This window comes from Lutra lutra, chromosome 8 (genome assembly GCF_902655055.1).
Source record: "Lutra lutra chromosome 8, mLutLut1.2, whole genome shotgun sequence".
In the NCBI taxonomy this organism is placed as follows: Eukaryota; Metazoa; Chordata; class Mammalia; order Carnivora; family Mustelidae; genus Lutra; species Lutra lutra.
In genome coordinates this window covers 136,462,665-136,485,310 of record NC_062285.1, presented here as the reverse complement: position 1 = coordinate 136,485,310, position 22,646 = coordinate 136,462,665, and the positions used below count along the sequence as shown (strand labels likewise).

At 46.0% G+C, this 22,646-nt stretch overlaps 1 protein-coding gene across 10 annotated transcripts in view; it reads right to left on the bottom strand.

Moving 5' to 3' along the window:
- Positions 1–9,703: 9,703 nt before the first annotated feature.
- The window catches only part of TNRC6B (trinucleotide repeat containing adaptor 6B), a 263,359-nt gene continuing 250,416 nt past the window's right edge, over positions 9,704–22,646 (bottom strand). For all 10 annotated transcript variants that reach the window (XM_047741007.1, XM_047741002.1, XM_047741000.1 and 7 more), the window contains one exon: positions 9,704–22,598. In XM_047741007.1, the coding sequence (XP_047596963.1) occupies positions 22,211–22,598 (388 nt within the window). In that variant the 3' untranslated portion in view covers positions 9,704–22,210. The remainder of the gene's footprint in view (positions 22,599–22,646) is intronic.

Below are 22,646 nucleotides of genomic sequence, written 5' to 3'. Positions count from 1 at the left end.
AAAACCCTCTATGTGTTTTGCTATTATTTTTTTAAAATATTTATTTTAGAGGGAATGAGAGCGCATGAGCAGGGGGAGGGACAAAGAGAATCTCAGGAAGACTCCCCGCGAAGCGTGAGCCGGATGGGGTCCTGAGATCAGGATCTGACCGGAAATCAAGAGCCCATGCTCAACTGGCTGAGCCACGCAGATGCCCCTGTGTTTGCTGTTATTCATTATAGCCGCCGCCCAGCCCAGGTTCAGCAGTTCCGAGGAGAAATGGTGTCCAAGCGAAATCAGCATTTGTTGAGGTCCAAGTGAGCCCCTTGCACAAAACTGCAGTAAGAATGCATTTCGACCAGTGCTGGAACTGAGACTCCAGAAACTGAGTGACTTGCTGAAGGCCACCCAGCTAGTAAGTGGAACCACCCCACTTCAGATTCTGCACTCTTAGCCACTGTGCTGTATGGTTTCCAACACACACCATGCCCTGTCAACCCCTGGTAAAGGCATTTCCTTTCAGTCTGGAACACCTCTCTCTTTTCCTTCACAACTTTCTACTTTTTTTTTTTTTTTTAAAGATTTCATTTATTTATCTGACAGAGAGAGAGAGAGAGATCACAAGTAGGCAGAGAGGCAGGCAGAGAGGGGAGGAAGCAGGCTCACCGCAGAGCAGAGAGCCCGCCGGCGGGGCTCGATCCCAGGACCCCGAGTTCATGACCGGAGCCAAAGGCAGAGGCTTAACCCACCGAGTCACCCAGGCGCCCCCACAACTTTCTACTTAAGGCTCAGTCCAGAAAATGTTCCCTAATGATCCCACTCTTTCCTCTGGCTGGCCAATAATAATAGAAACCTGGAACACTGTGGCGCCTGGGTGGCTCAGTCCTTAAGAGTTTGCCTTCAACGCAGGTCATGATCCCAGAGTCCTGGAATCAAGCCCTGGAGCCTGCTTCTCCCTCTCTAGCTCTCCGTGCTTGTGTTCCCTCTCTTGCTATCTCTGTCATAAATAAATAAATAACAAAATCTTAAAAACAAACAAACCAACCAACCTCTAACATTTGTGGAGGTCTTAGTAAGTTTTTCTTACCTACAGGCAGTAGGTTTTTACACTCAATCTCATTTAATCTAGCTGGCTCAGTTGGAGTATGCAACTCTTGATCTCAGGGTGTTAAATTCGAGTCCTACACTGGGTATAGAGCTTACTTGAAAATAAAATCTTAGGAACACCTGGATGGACCAGTCAGTTAAGTGCATGGGACTCTTGGTTTCAGCTGAAGTCATGATCTCAGGGTTCTGAGACCCAAATAAAGTTCTTGCCTCAAAGGACAGAGTAAGTGTTCAGTAAATGCCAGCCATTGTTATGATCCCCATTTTGCAGGTGGCAAGACAAAGGCGTGGGCAGGTTGAGCCTCTAGAGAGTGGAGGGGGGGGGAGGCTAGGCATTAAATGCAGGCAGATAGGCTCCAGAAACTTGGTTCTTAGCAGCTCCAAATGCACACCTTCCTTCATGCTGCTGTAGCAGGCACTATGCTGCTTTGAAATAACCTATTTCTGAGTTTCTCAGTAGAAGGAGACCTCCCAGGGGAATTCCAATTTGAAGTCCCAGCTTGTTTGCTGAGGTGACCTCCCCTTTGCCGGTAATCATGATACTTCAGGGATATTAAAAGTTGCTGATTAGAGGTGCCGGGCTGGCCCAGTCATGCGACCCTTGATCTCAGGGTCATGAGTTCAAGCCCCACCTTAGGTGTAGAGCTTACTATGGAAAAAAAAAAAAGTGGATTAGATCTCAAGGCTTCAAGATCTTAACTTTTGACAACAGTTTCTTTTTCTGTCACCTTTCCATTTCTGCTTTCATTTATTCATAGATTCACTCGAAACCCTATGGACCACACCTGTGGTATCTCCTAGATGACAAATGACCTCCTGGCTTCTTTTTTGTTGTGGTTCTTAAATATTTTATTTATTTATTTGACAGAGAGAGACATAGCAAGAGAGAGAACACAAGCAGGGGGAGTGGGAGGGAGAAGCAGGCTGAGCAAGGAGCCTGATGCTGCCGGGCCTGATCCCAGAACCCTGGAATCATGACCTGAGCTGAAGGCAGATGCTTAATGACTGAGCCACCCATGCGCCCCGACCTCCTGGCTTCTTATAGGCCTCTCATAACTCTCACCAGAGCTCAGTGTTTTTGGTTTTGTTTTTTAAAAGATTTTACTTATTTGGAGCGCCTGGGTGGCTCAGTGGGTTAAGCCGCTGCCTTCGGCTCGGGTCATGATCTCAGGGTCCTGGGATCGAGTCCCGCATCGGGCTCTCTGCTCGGCGGGGAGCCTGCTTCCCTCTCTCTCTCTCTCTCTGCCTGCCTCTCTGTCTACTTGTGATCTCTGTCAAATAAATAAATAAAATCTTAAAAAAAAAAGATTTTACTTATTTATTTGTCAGAGAGAGAGAGCACAAGCAGGGGACGCAGCAGGCAGAGGGAGAAGCAGGCCTCCTGCTGAGCAAGGAGCCCCATGTGGGACTTGATCCCAGGATCCTGGGATCATGACCTGAGCCAAAGGCAGACACTTAACTGAGTCACCCAGGCGTCCCCAGAGTTCAGTGTTTTTGCTTTTCCAACTGATAGCAGACTTGGTTGGGGCAGAGATGTCATCTCATCATGATCAGAGATCATGACATCTCAGTCACTGTGTCCCTGGAACCTAGCACAGGATCTATCTAGCATAGTGTGGGTGCTCAGTCAATGTCTACTGGATGAACGAATGAATGCTGCTCAAAGGAGTCTAGCAGAGAGAGAGAAATAAGGCCCACAGTAGGCAAGATTCAAGTTAGAGCCTAACATTACACTTCCTCTTTCCCCACCTCTCACATTTCCTCCATGTCCCCATTCCACGGATCCTTCGTGCCTCCACCTGGACCTCAGAATTAGCAGCCAGAATTGACTAAAGCACTAATTCCAGAATACCTTGGCCGTCAGAGAAGCCCATCAGTTACCTGGGCTCAGCACTCAAGTCTTCTGCGTCCCTTCTGGAGCTGCAGAGGCTTGGTGTTGGGGGTGAGGGCAGACAATTCTGGGAAGACGGAGAATTTACTTCCCGGAGCTTCCCGCTCTTCGTAGAGTGTGGCAGGGCTGTCACTGCTTTGGATGTGCAGTGACGAGTGTCCTATTCTCACTTTCCACTGTGACTGCTGCAAACTCAACTGTCCCCTCCGTCTTCCAGCTCTCTCTCTTGCCTCTGTTTCACTCTGCTCTCACTTTTACCCCCTCAACATAGGAGTTTCCGTCTCCAGTTCTTCTAGATCCTCATTCAGGAAAGGATCTTGCTCTTTCAATTACTCGATGTCAAATCTTTTATCCCTCTAGTTCTTCCTCCCTTCTTGTGATTAAAAAAAAAAAAAAAAAGCACAGGTCTCTCCCACTATAGAAGCATTTCCACTTGCCCTGTTACTTCTTTAACACGGGAACCTCTCTTTCTGGCTGTGTCTTCACCAACCATTCCCGGCACCGGCACCGTGTGATTTGCAGTTGCTTAACCTTTCAGCCCCTGGGCCTTCCCCCTGCCGGAGGTGGCTGATGATCCCCAGGCGGACAGTGACTGACGAGCAAAGGCAAGAACAGAAGCTGACTGCCCAGATCACTCACTGTCCAGGATCCGCCTGTGTTGGACAAATGTGCTCCGCCGCCACTTTACTCCTTAGCACTTGCATATAACCTCTGCCCTCTGGCTTCCTCCAAACCACACTCATGCATCACTGAGAACTTCCTGTAATAAACACATCAAAAGGCCCTTGCCTATAATATGTTCGTTTGCCTATATTTGCATGAAGAACCACTAATATGTAACACTGTGTGTTACATATCAGTTTTTGTTGTTTGGTTGTTTTTTTTAAAGAATCACTAGGGGCACCTGGTGGTTCAGTTGTTAGGCATCTGCCTTTGGCTCAGGTCATGATCCCGGGGTCCTGGGATCGAGCCCCACATTGGTCTCCCTGCTCAGCGGGGAGCCTCCTTCTCCCTCTCCTACTCTCCCTGCTTGTGTTCCCTCTCTGTGTCTCTCTCTGTCAAATAAATAAAATATTAAAAACAAAGGATCACTAATAAAATCTGTGTGCTGGGGGACATGCAGGGAATGAAATTAGCAGGGAAAGAACAGGGAGCCAGCTTTTTTTTTTCTTCCTAATGTACGTCTTTATGTCATTTTCAGTTTTGAGTCCAATAATTATTCTTGTTTCCTATATTAAATCACCCCTCCTGGTAGACTGAAGTGCTTAGCAATTTTGACAAGCCCTCCCTCCCTCTTGCTTTGAAAACAGAACCGTACTGATTCCCCTCCCTTTCTGACTGCTCTTCCTTCGCTAACATTTCCCCTTCTCACTTCTGGAAAAGGAAGCAGTGGGAGTTTCTGCAAGACTTAACCCACCTTTCTGCCCACTGGAAATGGGTTGCACATCTGCAAGGCTTGCCTTCTGAGTCTGCAGGTTCTCCAGAGCTTTGGTTCTTGATCTTCAAAGGTCACTTCCAGGGATGCCTGGGTAGCTCAGTGGGTTAAGCCTCTGCCTTCAGCTCAAGTCATGATCTCAGGGTCCTGGGATTGAGCCCCGCATCTGGCTCTCTGCTTGGCAGGGAGCCTGCTTCTTCCTCTCTCTCTGCCTGCTTCTCTGCCTACTTGTGATTTCTCTCTCTCTTTCTGTCAAATAAATAAAAAAATATTTAAAAGAGAAAAAAAAAGGTGGGGTGCCTGGGTGGCTCAGTGGGTTAAAGCCTCTGCTTTCAGCTCAGGTCATGATCCCAAGGTCCTGGGATGGAGCCCTGCATTGGGCTCTCTATTCAGCAGGGAGCCTGCTTTCTCCTCTCTCTCTCCGCCTGCTTCTCTGCCTACTTGTGATCTCTGTCTGTCAAATAAATAAATAAAATCTTAAAAAAAAAAAAAAAGGTAAGACTGAGAGAAGAGAGCAGAGAGCCTGATGTGGGGCTCGATCCCAGGACCCCGAGACCATGACCCGAGCCAAGGGTAGAGGCCTAACTCACTGAACCACCCAGGCACCCCAGGAGTCTTACATTTAAAAAAAAAATTTTTGGGGGGGCACCTGGGTGGCTCAGTGGGTTAAAGCCTCTGCCTTTGGCTCGGGTCATGATCCCAGGGTCCTGGGATCAAGCCCCACATCGGGCTCTCAGCTCAGCAGGGAGCCTGCTTCCTCCTCTCTCTGCCTGCCTCTCTGCCTACTTGTGATCTCTGTCAAATAAATAAATAAAATCTTTTAAAATAAAAATAAAAAAAAATAAATAAAAATAAAAAAAAATTTTTTTATTCTAAGTGGGCTCGACACTCAACATTATTCATCTAATGTCCTGTTACCCATTAGGATCATTCATTCCACAATGGTGCATACTGTGTGCCAGGCATTGTACTAGGCATTGGGATACAGGGGTCAGCTGATGAGGCTGCAGTGGAGAGGACAAAGGTGAGAAAAGGAGGTAAATTTGGAGAAGTAGATGGAAGCCAGACCAGGAGATCCTTGTTGGAAAGAAGGATATTTGGGGGTTTTATTCTAACCCATGGAAAATCACTAAAAGGTTTTAATGACAGATGGTGACTTAATCAGATTTGTGTTTTGAAAATATCCCATTGGCTATGTATGGAATGGATCAGGGGCAGGGAAACTGGGGTGAATGACACGAGAAGCCGGTTGGGCTAATGCCGTAGACTAGGTAAGAACTAGGAGTATGGGTAATCTAGCTTGGATAAGAGAAGTGTGTGCAGAGGAATTAAAGAATGGGAAGAGATTAAAAGGTACACTCAATCCATCTTAGTGACAGATTAGTTCTGGGGTGTATGGGACAGGGCGGAGTCACGGATGCTTCTAGGTCTCTAGGTTTTATCACTGCATGGATAATAATGCCACATACCATGGGGTGGGAGGAGGGGCTGCAGGCAGAACGGACTTCTGTCATGGATGTGTTAACAGTGCTGTTATCTAGGTGTTTTGGGACTCCTGGGTGCCTCAATTGGTTAAGCGTCTGCCTTAGGGTCAGGTCATGACCTCAGGGTCCTGGGATCGAGCTCCGCATCTGGCTCTCTGCTCAGTGGGGAGCCTGCTTCCTCCTCTCTCTCTGCCTGCTTCTCTGCCTACTTGTGATCTCTGTCAAATAAATAAATAAAATCTTAAAAAAAAGAAAAAAGAAAAGAAATGTTGAGCAGACGATGAAATATCCAGGTCTGGAGCCCAATGGTAAGTGCTGGAAATATAAATTTAGCGGTCCTTAGCACATAGATGGTAATTAAAACCATAGGAGTTTTAGGCCCTGGAGCTGATGAACAACACGGAAAGAATTCTGCCTTGGGGCGCCTGCCTGGCATAGAACTCCATCTCTGGGTCTTAGGGTCGTTGAGCCAAGCCACAGGTTGGGTATGGAACCTACTTAATTTAAAAAAGAAAAAAGAAAAAAAAAAAGACGAATTCTGCCTTTTGTGCAGTGCTTACATTCCAGCGAGGGAGATGATGTTAAAAAATAAACAAGACGATTTTGGAAAGTGCTAAGTTCTTGGAAGAAAATATAGCAGGACAAGAGCACAAAGTAACTTAAGGTGGGTATGGGGGGGGTGACAACTATTTTTTGTTTTTTTAAGTCTATTTATTTAGGTAATCTCTACACCCAACGTGAGGCTCAAACTTACAACCCTAAGATCAACTGAACCAGTTGAAGGCGCCCCAGTGACATCTATTTTTGATAGGACAAGCAGGCTAAGACCTCACATTTGACCACAGATCACACAATGACGCAGGGACCAGAGCATTCCAGGCAGTGGAAAAATAAATACGATGCCTTGAGGTGGGCACGGGAAGTCTGGTGCGACCGAGAGAAAGGAAAGCTGACAAGGGTCCTGTAAGATTGAGATTGAGAATCGCAGAGAATGAGACCGAGTATGGGTTTTGTGGACCATGATATAGAGTTTGGATTTTAATTTTTAGGAGAAAGCCCTGGAGGGTAGTGACATAAACCAATAGAGAAGTCTGGGGTGGGCGTCAGGGGAGGATGGGCGATGGGGAGGGCCTCCTGCAGTGGTAGCTGGACCCAAGTTGCTTGTGGGAAGATGGGGACCACACGGGGATGTTTGACATACAGCTGAAGGGCTTCCTGATAGCTGATTCAGGGGCGTGAAGCAGCTGTGAGTTTGAACCATTAGGTGAATAGTGGTGCCATTTACTGAGATGGTTAAGACCAGGGAAGCAGATTTGACCAGGAAGGTGGAGGGATTTGTCCATTAGACTTTGGCTGTCGACAGTGTTGACTGTGTCAGTGAATAGACAGGACATTAGAAAGGCCAAGGCCGGAGATAGAATTTGGGCAGGATGGGGACACTGGGCTGGCTGATCTCATCTAGGAGGAGCAACGTGACTAGAGAGCAAAATTCAGGACTGGGCCTGAGCCCGGGGCATTCCAAAATTTAAAATTTAGAGCTCAGTCAGAGGAAAAAGGAGACTAAGAACGGCGGCCCATCAAGAGGACACCACCTAGGATTTTGGCACAGAGAACACTGGGGTTGAGCACTGATGAAATCCAACATTTGTTGGCCAAGGCAACAGAGGCTGGGAGAGATGGAGGAGGAGGTAAAGGAACACGGTAGGGCATAGAAGGAAATCCAGGGGCTGTGGTATCAAGAGGTAAATGGCCGTGTCCACTGGACTAGGGAGGCTGTTAGTGACATTAGGGGAACGATAGAGGCAGAGACCCAGGAGGAGGAGGAGGAGAGAAAGTTTCTCCAGAAGGAACATGGGACAGCAGCCGGGGGTGGGGGGCAGGGGCCAGAACGGGGGCCCACAGGAGGGTGTGTACAATGGCACGGACTTGACTGAGCAGGCTGACTGGCCAGGGCTCGCAGCCAAACACGTGAAGACAGAATGGATGATGGAGAGTCAAACGCACCTAGAGGGCCGGAAGGGAAAGGGTCCCACACACCAGAGGAAGCAGCACTTGCAGGGGGAAGCACCGCTCTCTGATTATACTTTGGAAGCAGGAATTTAGGGGGTTTTCTGACACCTCTCATTTTCTTTCTCTGTGCATCAGGGTGCGCATTGTGTGGCGTCAGGGTCTCTCTGCTGGTTGGTTACAGACTGACAGGAGTCCTTATTTGCCTCGTTGTGACTTTTTTTTTTTTTTTTTTTTTTTTTTGAGCAATACTGCTCTTGGGTACTGGCAGAAAGTAGAGAGTAGGGTTTCCAAAGTGGGGATTTTGTCACGTGGGTGTCAACATAGGAGCGGCAAAGGAATTTAAAGGACTCTGCAACCATGTTATTGAAATGATGGGCTATAAAACCTCACCTGCTTAGGAAAGAGGAAGGAGAGGGCTGATGGTTTGGAGAAAGTAAATAACGTCGTGTCCTGGAGTGGCTGATGAGTTTTAAAACACAGAGAGGAGAAAGAACCCAGTTGGGAGGACACGAGGGCAAAGTCAAGGATGCTGACATTTGTGATTGTGGAGGGGAGCGATGTGGAGTGACTATGCGAGTGTGCGGCTGGGTTGGCCTGGAGGAAGGAACGTAGCAGCTTGGGCTGTTAGGGTGATTCTCCATGTGGACACTTGGGAGTCGCCCAAGGTGATGGCAGGCCTTACAGGGGAGAGGAAGGCGAGTCAGACGATGAGCCTTAACCACTACTTCTCCTTCTACGACCCCATCCCCACCCTTCACCATCGATGCATTCCTAAAATACCCCAGATTTAAAACAAAGTCCTTGGCGATACAGGTCTTCGGAGCTCCTGCGGCGATCTAGTCCGCGATGACAGGTGCGATCTACTTGCTTGGACAGGTGGGCCCTGGGGATGTTCTCGGGCATCTCATTCACCTCTTCTCCCATTTCCCGGCACTGATGTATTTTACAACACAAGAACTGGAAGGTGTGTGGCCTACCGCTTCCTACAACAGACTCACTTAAGATCATTTTCTCAGAGACCCGCAGTGGTTTCCCGCAGAGGGCGTTTTGGCATGGTAACTGTGGGATCCCGTCCAGGTTCCTGGTATGGTTTCACCAGTGATTGAGACGAGGGTCAGGTAAGCGAGTGCCTGTATGTTACAGGGCTCCCTGAGCAGCGCCCGGTCTATGGTAAGCAGTCCATCAGCGCTATAGCAGCTCATTTAAGTTCTTCTGAGACAGTTTCCTCAAGGAACGCGTCTGCTGCCATGTTTGGCAAAGCATCCTGAGAATTAAGTCAGACAATAGTACCTGGGAATCAGAAAATGTTCGTTTCCTCCCGTTCCTCCCCTTTGCCATTCTAGAGGCGCTTCGGGGCCACATGTCTACCGGGTCTCTGTCTGCGCGGCTAAGCACGGGTAAGAGGCTGCGGGAGCGGGCGTCGCGGGCAGGTTCTCGACCACGGCCTCCACCGGGCGCTTCTCTCCGCTCTCGTGGCTCTCACTCCAAAGGCAAGTAGGGATTCAACAGGACAACAAGAGGCAGAAGGAGAACATCAGTTTCTTTTAGAGACTTTGGACCCCGCAGCAGGGGGCAGGCAGCGGGGAGCCGGGGCCACGGCCCACCCGCCACTCTGACCACCCCAACAGCCATGACCTCACAGGGCAGGACAGAGACCACGGAGGCCCAGTTCAGATGCTGACTTTCGGGGAGCTTCCGTGTGTGGAGCAGGGAGGGCTAGAGAAGAAGAAACAAAATCTAAACCTTCCACAAACAAGCCAACTAAATCAGCGGAATAAAACAGGAAGCCACAATCAATGCTTAGCAGCCAAACACATTTATTAGTCTTTTTTCTTTTTTTTTTTTTCCAGGAACCCAAAAATATTTTGTAGTTATAATGTAAGCAACTGAGTTGCACATAATACAATCATATCTTTCCAAAATAAAATAAAATAAAAAACTAAACAAAACAAAAATAAGCTGTTTAAAAGCCCAAAAAAACCCTTCAGAAAACTCTTACATATGCATTACATCATCTCTCAGTTTTAATGAAATGACGGCGACTTAGTTCCTCAGTACGCAACCTGTCACAATCCAATAAACACCACCCTTTAGTTTTTTTTTTTTGTTGGTTTTTGAGATTTTTTTTTGTTTTTTTTTGTTTTTGTTTTTGTTTTTGTTTTTTTTTTTAAATCCAGCATGAGAAATACAGTACCTGCTATGGCGAAAAATACACATAAAATGCAACTTTTCAGCTTATTTGTACATTAGTAGAGTTTAACATTTTATTGTTTGTTTTTTCTTTAAGTGAACCAGTGATTTTAAGTACCACTATACTAAAAAAAGTAAAATAAAACAGAGAAAAGGGGGGCCCAGCCTGCCATGCAAGTGCACCTCTAAAGTGCCTAGTTTCTGTGTCCATGTAAAACCAGTAACATGAGGAGCAATTTCAACACATGGGAGTTTGATTAAACCTCTATATGTTTAAAGAAACACACACACAAAAAGACAATGCCATATCCTCCCTTTTCTCCCCTCACACTTCCTTGAATCCCATCATCCGCTTCCTCTGTCGCCCACCAGAAGAGAGAAAAGAAAGCCGCCAAAGTAACATCATCAAAGCTATTTCAAGTATAAGAAAACCAAACACTTCTAGGTAACTTGCAGAGAGCGTCACTATGTGCGGCTGTGGAGTCGGGTTGGGAGGCTTTGTTTCTGCTGAGTGTTTCAGATGAGAAGATTTTTTGCTGTACCTTCCTGTGAACCTGTTTGTGTGCAAAGTTGGAAAGCTGCCTTTTAAAACTCCAGCCTCTTTCTGATGCCCTTCTCTGTGCCTTCTGTTCAAAGGGGGCAAGGAGAGAAGTCAAGGGCGGAGAAAGGAGGAGGGGAGCGCTTCTCCATCTTCTCTCCCCGTGTCCCCCTCCCACCAGATCCCCTCACTTCTCTTGTTCACCATCGGTGACCTAATTAGCTCTCTCTCACTGCAGAGATCCCCATGCTTGTTTCCTGATTTGGTAGGATATATTTTACTATGTAAACATAGCCCCTAGGATTATGGAACCCAAAGCAGCATTTATATCTCCAGCTAAATGGAGAAAGATAAAATAGTACAGAAACCTCTCCTCAGGTTGCTTTTGTTGTCTCTTTTTGGTTACTCAAAACAGGGATGGGTTGGGTGGGCACAGAATGAAGTTGTAGGCAAATAGTAGAGTTAGGAGTGGGCACAATTGAGCTGTTTCGTCTGCTTTTCCCTCCCAGAAGGATTTTTTTTTTTTTTAATAACCTGTTAAAAATGTTCCTGCACCTTAAGTCATACAGAGGTTAAGGCCAAGGGTGCAGAATCTTGTGCACGTGTCTCTGTGAGCACATTCGTGGTGCAGGCACCATTTTTGATGACTTCTGTGAGGTCGCTGGACACACTTTGGTCACTGGCGTGTGCAAAGGGCGGCGGCGGGGGAGGGTCCCAGGGAAGAAGTGCAGAGATCAGCAAAGCCCTTTGGGGGCCTCGTGGACGACGTGAGGGCAGGGAGAACTGACGGGGGACGAGAGGAAGGAGATGGACAGAAAAGGGACCTTTCAAACAAACATGAGAAATAAAATCCTAAGGTGGTCAGTGCCCCAAATCAGAAGGTGGGCGGTGAGCTAGCAGATGTGCATTTATTCTCAAGCTTCTTCCCTTCAGAGGAAGTCGTCACTATACAAGGTCGGGGGCTCAAACTAAAAACAGCCTCTAGACAGATACAGGGTTGATCTTTGAGGTGGGGGTGGAGCGGGAAAGAGGTGTTGGTGAAGAAGCTGTTCAAAACGATCCACTGTGACCCTGCCTTGTGAGCGGCCAAATCCCAGAGAGCGGTAGCGGACAGATCCTACAAGCAGCATTTGTTAAAATGTTATTTCCTTCTCCATCCTGTCAGCTTCAAGCCTCAGGTAGGGTGGCATTCAGGGAAATGCCCGAGGGGGCCCACACCTTTCAGGAAGGTGGTTTGCACGTCTCAGATGAACTTCCTTCTCGGTAAGAAATCAATACATTTCTCGAGCACTGCAAAGTGAGGAGTCTGTGAATTCTACAGCGCCAGACTGAAATGCCAGGAGTAAGGCCCTTTGTGAACTACAGGATGCTACTCCATGACTCTAAAAGTGAGCCTGCGGGCGAAGCAGGAAAGGTTGAGAGCTCAAGGTCTCAGGTTAAAAAACATCCTGGAGTGCCCGGAGGGGATGGATCTTCTGGAAGAGAGAAATTCAGCCACTGCCCCACCCTGGAACTAGATCTGGAGTAGATGGCATCTCTCCGAAACAGGGTTTAGACTCGGGTCGGCTGGCACTGTGCATGGCAGGCAATGGAGAGACCACCGCCCCGCAAATGCACGTCTGCTCCCCCTGACCTGTTCTACTTTCTTTTCTTAAGCATGAAAGGAGATCTGAAACTTCAGATGGCTTAAAAAAAAAAAAAAGGAAAAATATCATATTTTAGGACTACTTTCACAGCAAAGAAAATTGAAAATTGTAAAAGTTATCTTACTATTTACACATTCATATTTCAAAAAAGATAACCCACTGATGTCAGAAAAGGAGAGGGGCGGGGTGAGGGGTCTACATTGCAGGAGAAATGTACCTCGAGGTATCGTTTTGTGTCAGACAGTTGAAACGTCAGGATTTTTTTTTCTTGTTTTGTTTTTTTTTTTTGTCTAAAGGCAATCTAACAGATTGGAACCCTGATAAGATCGCGCCTGCACAGCCCTGCACGGGCACGAGGAGACTGTGATCAAGTCTGTCACTCGCTACAGTACTGTGAACATCGACTAGAACCGCTCGCGCGGGAACACTGAAAACGGGCAGGACGATCTGTGGAACGATCTGTGGCTTACGATACTGCAGGCTGCAAACAAGGCCTAGACCAGAGGGAGGCGGGTGCCAGGACCCACCACAGGCCAGAATCAACAAAGGAATTCTGTCAGGACGAGGGGAGGCTGTGGGCGCTCCCGTGGCCTGCACCTCGCCGCTCACTAGCTCTCTGCGGAATGAACGCCAGGGCGCAGAGAGATTACATGGGGCTGCGGGGTAGGGGGTGAGGAAGAGAATTCTTTCTGCCTGCCAAGCAACAGTCCCCTTCCCCACAGAGCAGGGCAGTTTCCTTATAAATAAGCTCATTCGAAAAGGATGACGGAAGAAGAAAGAAAAATTCAAAGGAGCGAGGGGGAGGAGCAGGAGGAGAAGTTCTGGAAACCCGACAGAAAGATTAACTTGAAGGTCAGCATGAGGGAGGCATGGTTTCCTGAGCTTGAAAGGGTTCTGAATTCAGGAAAGGATGAGTACTTTGTCCCAGAGAACACTAGGGCCTTTGGGGCCCCCTGTCGCCCTGGGCTAACACTGCACGGCTGGGGCGGAGAATCTGGTACCACAGCAGCTGGCAGGGACCACAGGCCCCATGCCCCCCCCCGCCCCCCCACCGGCCCCGGGACGGCGGGGAGGACTGGACTCCAGGCCTCTTTCTACCTCACTGTACAGACTCCACTGCTTCTCGCTCTCACTCCCCTTCCCCGCCAGGACGTGGGGATACCATGGACACAGAAACCGTAGAACAAGGATGCAAAGCTACTTCCTTCCCCTTTCTGCCCTCCCCCCCCCCTTTTGCAGAATGCATAGTTACAATTCACGTTACAAAATAAAGAAGCAATGAATGACCACATATGGGACCTTTTTTTTTTTTTTGAAAAAAGAAAAAAAAAATCCAACAACCTCTTCTTAAATTCAGTATCAAAATTCACATTTGCATAATAATACATTTCAAGGCCATTAGAGAGGAATGAGAGAGAAGCACAGAAAGCCGCATCTCTCCTCCCTTTGTCTCCTGAATGAAGCTGAAGGAATCTTGCGGGAGGGATTGTTTTCCTCTTTGGGGAGTTCTGAGGAATTATGGAAATGGCCCTTAGCATTCACTTGCGGTTTCTTTAGAAGAGAGGGCATGGGGAGAAGAGGTGCAATCGTTGAAAACAAACACAAAAACAAATGAAGAGACACTGCAGATTTCTATGCTTAACTATAATAGTTCGGAAGAAATAAAATATGACTTCAGACTTTTTTCTTTCTCAAACATTTCCATCTTATTCTTTCAGAAGCTTTTGCCTTGCGTGTAATACCCTGTTTGCATAAACAGCCAGAGGATGTGAGGAAAGTAACTGCCTTCTCAGGACAGACTCAGGGGGGGAACAGGTGCTGCCCGCCCCGCACACGGCAGAAGCTAGAAAACGCCTTCTTGACATGCATGAATGGGTCACGAACATCACCGTATTTCAGTTCTCCAGTGCTTACAGAAACACAAAAACTCAGATAGGCACAGCCACACGCGCGCGCTTGCACACACACATATACACACGAAGGAAACTAGGTTCTGCAGATAAATTCGACCTGCATGCTTGGACGACCCTGGGTCTCTGTCGCTGTGCACCATCACCTCGTTCTCCCTCCCGAGCCCCAGGATCTCTTCCACACAACTCTACACTGTGCAATATTGATGCTAATGGAAACTCCAGAGCTGCCCCTGGGGACCGCCGGGAGAATCGCTGACTTCCCTAAAAAGACTACGCTGACCGCCTTTCTGTTTCATCCTCACGGATAGCTTCTTTCTAAAACAGACGGTCTCTGTACTCACAAAGGCACATTCAGAAATACTACACTTAAGTAATTAATTCCTTGGACAAAATTAAAAGGGAGGGGTAGGGGTGGTGTTTTAAATACATTTATTCCAACTTATCCTGAAATTTCTGGCGAGAAGTGTCATGCTGAATGCGTCACTTGGTGAGAAACTATACTACCTTTAAAAGGTATGTAACTTCTGGGAGGATTCCAAAGGTTTTTGCTTTGTTTTGTATAAAGACCCCTCCCCCTCCTCTTGTTCATTTTTGGTGAACACATTTAGGATAAGACTCTCTCTCTTCCTTTCCATAAAGCTCTGCTGTAAGGCTAGTCCCGCAGTAAGGCTGCTCCAGCTCACCCCTGGTGACCTCCTACCGCCCAGCCCTCAGAGAACCTTGCACACCTGTCGGGAGCCCAGGGAGAAGGCGCGCCAGATTCCCCGGGAGGTCCCAGAAAGCAGGGGAGAAGGGAAAGAAAAGCACTTTGTTTCACATCTCTGCTACAATGATATTGTAAACTACCTTCATAATTTTTCTTTTGCTGTTCCCAGTAAAGAGGAATTTCTCTTTTTGTAAAGACAGTCTCAACGTATTAACCTTGGCTCTGGACAGGCCAGGGGCTTGGGAGGTGAGGACTGATAGTGGGAAAACTCAACTGAGGCACAAAGTGCTTTGGGGAAACGCGAATTCTTTTTTATTTAAAACAGAACAGTTTTTGCCTCCATCTGACCTTTCCTCTCCCATGGAGAAAGCAAGCATCTGTCACAATGATGACCCCATGATGGGTCCGGCAGAGACCCGTGGGTCAGGGCGGTACCAATTTTCCTGATGTGCAGAGCTTCTCGTTAAAAACAAGTTGTGTGGCTAACTGACAAGAACTACCTAAATTCTGTGCGGCAAACACTGTCAGCTGCTGTCATTTTTTTTTTTTTTTTAAGTGGTGGTGGTAGGAGGATACTACAAGAGATTGACCATTTAGAAACCACTCACATGTTAGAATACTTGGTAATTCCTTCAGATCTAGTCCTAGTGACCACGCACCTAAGGACAGAAGGAATGCCCTGCCAGTGGGGAGTCGTTCTGTTTCCTGACCAGTGTTGCCTCCGCCATCCTGTGAATGTTCATGGCCTCTTTCCTTTGGTGGTACAGGCAGCGCAGGGAGGTGTTGTGGGCAGGGGAGGGAGGGTCAGTGTTCTATTTTTATTAGGTTATTACTATGTTTACAAGTTCTTGAAGTTGATAATTATTTTAAATCTAAAGAATGGGATGCCAGTACCTCCTTTGTCTAATTCGAAGTCAGGAAAACAACACTATCATTAATAAGCAGGGACCATCTCTGGAAATTACACACACTTTTGGCACTGGCCGTAAACCTACAGAACTTATTACAGGGTACGCACTAACTCTGGAAACACAGAGAACACTCTATGTGGGTTTAAAAAAAAAAAAAAAAAAGATTGATGATGTTCTTGACAACATTATGTATACTTGTCTGTTTCTAGACTGTGTGGACACCCTGTGTGGACACCCTGCACTCGTAGGTAAGAAAGCTAAGAGGGTGTCGTGCAGCGTGCAGCAGAGGGGGAGGGCATCCCACTTTCTGAATGGGTTCTGAGGTCTACAGATTGAGAATTCGCTGCAGACACAGAAGCTGGAATATTTTCATCTGCACCATCACATGCAGACCGAGCTGGACACTCACAGGAAGGGAAGCGACTCAAGAATAAGATTTCTTTTTGCAGCAACGCTAAGATGCGGAATTAATGCACAGGCATGAAGATTGACAATAGTTGGCAAAAACACTGGAGAAGAAAAAGTTTGATTTTTTTTTCAACCAGCTGAAAATGTACCTCTACTCCTAGTAAAAGACCTTATAGATAGCTGAAACAAAAGAAAAAAACCCAAAATCCAAGCAATAATCCTACAACGTGTTACATACTGAATCTGAACTCTGAGCGGGGGTAGAAGGGGATCTGTTCTACATAAAGACTCACTTGTTCCCTAATCTTAGAGATGGCTATTACAGCCCAAGTCTGCCGAAAACATCTTGTTTACACTGCAGAGGAAAACAGGCTTGGCTCAAGCGTTTTGCTCAGCACAGAGACATCTTCATTTTGTTTAAGAGAAGAGTCAAGATGGCAAAATAGAAAAAAATAAAATTAAAAAGTACACAGCATCTGAGGTCGATATGGAATCTGGCTGTTAACCTTACAAAAACTGCCGCCCCCATGGCAAAAATTCAAGTGACTATTTGTAACAAGTCAACAGCCTGTGAAATGCTAGTTTCTGCTAGATATATTAATATAAGCTCTTCCAAATTCTTAGGAATTTCTTTTCCTTTTTTTTTTTGCGTATCTCAGATACCACATTCAACCCACAGGAACTTGGAAGAACCAATTGTTAATTCATGCTACATTCATATCAGAAGAGTTGGGAAAGTTCTTAGAACAGGAGCCATACGATTAGAAAATTAAGCTGCTGTAAGTAAAACTGATCGAATGGCAATCAATGGATAATATTGATTTACTGGGGGACACCGGTGAAGAATTTGGTTTGGAACCTTAACATGTAGCACTGCTAAGTTAACTTCTGTGCATGTTGTGAATGGAAAAGGTCAAGGCTAGGTATGGAGGAATCAGAGATGCCATATGGGCCATCCATTTCTTCACAGTGTCTCGGAGATCTGAACTTTGTTTTTTTGTTTTTGGTTTTTTTTTGTGTGTTTTTTTGTGTTTTTTGTTGTTGTTGTTGTTGTTTTTGTTTTTGTTTTTTAAACACCTAAAATTAGGTCATGGCACTGGATTTCAATTGCCAGTAGAGGTCTCCAGTCTGATGGAAGACCTCTCTTCCCGACAAGTGCTTTTTCCTTTTGGCTACTCATGTGGTAGACCGAAACCAAGTTTGTGATGTCTGAAAGATGGGCACCTCCAGCCACTAGTAACCAAGTGTTTAAAAAAATAAAGGAAACTAGTAAAAATTGGAAAGCTCAAATTTACATGATCAAAGTGTTTATAAAATAAATCTACGTTAAGGAGAGCGGACCAGCAAACCTCTGCACACATGCCAGAATGTGGTGGAGAGAGGCCACTCCCACAGAATTTTTTAAGTGTTATGGAAGTTACCTAACCTCTCAGCAGACATGGCTCTTGCCAAAGAATACCATGGAAAGAAAAGAGTTTTTCTCTTCCATTATATCCTCACTATATCCTGTTCTTAGGTCACTGCCAACCAATAAAGCAAAGCTTCCAGCAAGTTGACGAAAGATATGGGGTCGGGGTGGGGGCTTGGGGAAAAGAGGAGACAAAGTAGGACAAGAGCAGAAAAACAGGAACCCCTTTCGACTGGCCCAACACAAACCGACTTTAAAATCACTGTATGCAGTTGTCACAATGACACACCTGGAGAAGTCAGTGCACAGTAACGAGGGCAATAACACAAGGAAGGATCTTGGCATTCCGCATTATCCAGACATGAAAGCGTATTTAACTTCCTTGACTTCTGTTTATTTATTTTAAATTTAGCCCACTGCCTTTGGGGCCTGTCCAGAACCACTCCAATTTCCTTAATGGGCAAGCGTAGGTGATGTCTGCGGAGTGACTGGACCACATGCACATACACACGAGCTCCCCCTGCTTAGGATGTCTGGGTGTATGTACGAAGGCACTAAAGTGGTTTTAGAGAAATTGCAGGCAGCAACCCCACCCACTCCCATTACCTGTCGAGCTGGAGTTTCTTTCCCACTGGGAAGCTTAGATGTTTAAAAGAAGCTGTGGTCATGCTTGGGAATTCTGACCCCTGGCCCCAGGAGGGAATACAAAAGGAGAATTCAACATCAGGAAAAACTGAAAGGAAATACTCCACATCTCCAGCTGAGGGATGGGGGTAATTAAGCAGCAGATCTTCAAAACAGCAATTAAAATGAGCACAACAGTAGCTGGGAGCTAAAAAAGTAAAATCACTTGTTCCTCATTAGATTCTGCTTATTTTCTCCTCCTCCCGTAACAAGTGGGGAGGTAAGACAGACATTCTTCATTAACAGAACAGTCCATAGATATTTTCCTCTAGTAATGCCTATGTTTAAAATTTGTTCCAAAAATTATTAACCTATATTTCCTAGCTCTTCACACAGATTCTCAGCAATCCAACCGTACTATTTTACAGATTAGAGTTTACTTGTTTTTCTAAGTTGTTCTTTCTATCTTTCTTTCTTTTGTTGCTGGGGTTTGAGGGACAGGGAGAAGGGTTCCCTTAAAAAAAAAAAAAAATCTTTAGGGGAGATGTCAGTTCACTCTTAAATGGAAAGGAAAAAAGTGATGGCATTCCCATTTACACAAACCAAACACTCCCACTAAATGACACACAATTTCAAATAAATCCGTGATAAAGCTCTTAGAAAGCTAAACCTTCTCCCATATTTTTACGATAACGAATTGACTTGTTGCTGCTAAATTCATAATTTTTAAAAAATATTTTTTTCTATGTGTTTTAAAATGTGTGATCCCCAGTATGACAATAATGTTTGGAGACTTTTCTTTTTACATTTTTTTAAGTAAAAATTGTTTAAACTTTTTGAAGTTTCAGGAACTTGTAAAAGTTTATTAACAGGAAAGAAACAGCCGTCTATCTAGGATAAGATACGGTTAAATAAACCATCTTCAAAAAACTGGCTTCCTACCCTAGAATTCCTGAGAATGCTTGCAAATTTTAAAGCAGGAAAATAAATGTTAAAAACAAAAACAAAAAACACTGTTAAATGCTCCCAGAGTTAGTCTTCATCTAAAATATATATTTATATGTATATATATACGCACTTTTTGGTCTTTTTTTTTTTTTTAAGTTTTTAATTTTTTCCCTTTAAGCTTAAGATGGAAGAACATTTGAGCTTCTCATGTTTATTTTTACATATTTCAAATCCCTCATTATGTCTTGTAAACAAGAGGGGCTCTAGCACCCGGCGTTCACCGTAGTATCGTAAGGAACCCAACTAACCCATAGTGCAGGCCTAGGAACCAGCAGGCAGGAGGGGGTGGGGGCGGGGCACGGCAAGGAACCATGGCAGTGGACAGGGTCGCCACGGGCTCGTGGGGGGGGGGGGGGGGGCTCAGGACATGCTCCTGGCCCAGGGCCACTAAGATTTCGCCTCCTGTAGATGGCTAAACACAGCCGCTCTCCACCTGGACATCACCACACACCACAGGGTTTCCCTCACACACAGAGAGCAGGCGGAGGGGCCCGGAAGGAGACGTTTGTACATGGGCAGGGGTGGAAGGGGCACGGTGGTGGTGATGACAACCAGAGAGCAGGAAGAGGGCGCAGTTAGCTTTCTACAAGGCATCCAATGGGACCGAACCAAGGCTGGAGACTCAAGTCTGACCACCTACCCACAAAGGGCGCATAAAGACTTAGCTGAGCCAACGCTCACTTGAACTATGCATGTCAATCTCTTCTGAGGCTAGGTTTACAATCAACGGGGTAAGCCAGAGGACTACAGAATTCCCATTCTTTGCCTCCTAAAACCACTTCAATGCAAATAATTCGTTTTTGCCTTTTCCTATACACACCCACCCACCCACCTACACACAGACACAAGCTAAAAGTCAAATACATTAGACATTGTTGTATCCTTCACTGAAGATGCTGAAGAAAGAAAAACTCCCTTGTCCTCACTAGCAGCAAGTTACGGAGGACAGTAGAGGTCTGCTCCCACCAAGGGTTGGAATGGGCAGGTATTTGCTGGTACAGAATGTCGGCACTTTATGTTAAACAGTATAATGCAGACTGGGATGTCCACACCAAGTGCTAGCACGTTACCGGCATACGTTCCCCTCCCCCCACCCCACCCGCCCCGCCAGCCATCCGCTTTGTATAAAGGGGTTTTCGGGTCTGCTAGAACTCTTCACAAAAAGCAGTCTGATACATGTTGATTCCAACTAAGTACATACATGTTGGTGGTAACTGTGGATTAAAAGTTGCCCCCTAGTCGGCCCAGAGTACTACTACATTGATGCTTAAAAAAAAAAAAAAAAGTCTTTAAATACCGAAATAAAAAAAGCAACATTACAAGGAAAAAAAAAAAATAAAGAGGTCAAAACCAAAAAAAGGTGCAATACTTAAAAAGTCTTTGCTAAGTTATACCTGCCTAAGCGAAAACCACATACACAGGAAACACACAACACAGAGGAACGAAAGGAGAAACTTGAAGTCCACACTGGTTTAAGGACATTCGTTAAGTAAACGTTTCTGTCAGTGATGGCCTCGTGCTGTAACACGCCGCGGCCTGGCACAGGTAACGCTCGGCGAGAGAGGAGCAGAGAGAGGGAGAAGCTGCAGGTGTTCTCAGGAGGCTGCTCGCAACCGATTTGTGTCCGTTTTCACAAAACGAAAAAGAGAACCAATGGAAACCTTTAATTCGGCACTACCTCACGTCTGCTCAATTCCTCCTACTGATGACATGAAAGGGGCAGCGTTCTTTTTCTGCCTTTGAGACGTGGTGTACGTAAAAAATCGCCTGTTCCCAGTCAGACTGATGAAAGAAAAGGCCTGGATAAAACTTAGTGGGTATTCCGTGTGCCCGGTGGCCATGAACTTTAAAAAAAAAAAAAAACAAAAACAAAACAGAAGTCAGTAAACACACGGTTGCTCCACGAGGTGCCTCCTGCTCTCCTACTTTTTTGGACTTGGCAGTGCTCCGCTCTACTGCTAGGTCAAAAGAAAAGCAAGAGAAAACTCACTCGGGCTAATTTGCAAAAGGAAAGGAGCTCCCTGCTTATGAAATCATTAAAAAGCACTCTGTTTATCTTAATGCAGCCCAACGGAGTTGCTTTAGTAAGCAGTGGCTCCCCGCGCTTGTGTGTTCTCTTAGTTTAAAAAAAAGAAAAAAAAATAAAAAGCAGATGGCCGGCCAGCCAGCCTGCAGACTGTCAGCAACGCAGCTTTCTGAGATCGAGTGGGGGAGGAGGAGGAGGACACGGGTGTGCACACACACACACACAGAGACAGAGAGAAGGATGCACGCAGATGCACATGAACACACGTGCACACACACACCAGAACGAGCATGCCTGGGCAGTTACATGTGCCAGAACACACTGGTATTTATCAACCAGCCAATCACAAATTTTTTCCTTTTTTTTTTTTTTTTTTTTTTTAGGTTTTCTGTGTTTTTGTTTTTAAAGTGAGGCTCCGTCAAGTCTTCCCCCCCCACCCCAACAATTCTTTTGAATTCCCCTCCCTCCCAAACGTGGTAGACCTAAGGACGGAAACACACCCAGTGCAAACAAAGTTAAAAAGCTATTTTTTTTTCAGTATATATGTTTCTTAGCAACAACTTCCATATAACATGAAAAAAGTGAAAAACTAGAAACTAATTTTTTTAATTTTTTTTGTGTTTAAATTTAAATGGTATGTGTACTTGCTTCACATTGTCTTTCTAGGTTGGCGTTCATGATTCAAGTATTTCAAGAGTGATATGTTCTCTTTTTGGATTCATATTCCAAACGAAAAAACTGAAGTTAAGGGAGGCAACTATGTGCTCAGACAGTCTGTCAATGACCCACCTTTTTTTTCTCTCTCCGTTTTCTTTTTTCCTTTTAAAAATGTATTTATTGCAAGTTGAAAAAAAAAACGAAAAGGTCAAGTTAGTGCTGCTGCTGTTCCAAAAAAGGTCACGAGGTCAGAGTTGAAAGTTCTAAGTTCAGATTGAATCCGACCCTCCTCCCAGAAGGTCACCAGGTAGTAAGGGAGCAGGGCTGCCCATCCTATGGGGATCTTCCACAGCTGGGACTCCCCACAAGCTAGAAGAGTAGTTTGGGGGCCCCCACAATGAAGCGCCAGCAAGATCGGCCCCGCTGCTGCCACCAGCGCTGCTGCTCCACTGCCCGAGCCCTGTGGACCCACCGAAAAGATTCAGAGCCGGTCCAACGGGATCTGACTGGGTCTGGCCGGTCTCCAGCGACTGCCAACCTGTGGCGGGTGCACTTGGGGTTGCTGCAGGTGTAGGGGGCTGAGCTTGTGCCAGAAAGCGGCTAACTTCGTCATCGGTGGCAAACTCAGCCAGGATGGTAGTGTTTCCCAACACACACCTAGAAAAAAGGGGAGGAAACAGCTATGGATTGGAGGGCAATTCTAAA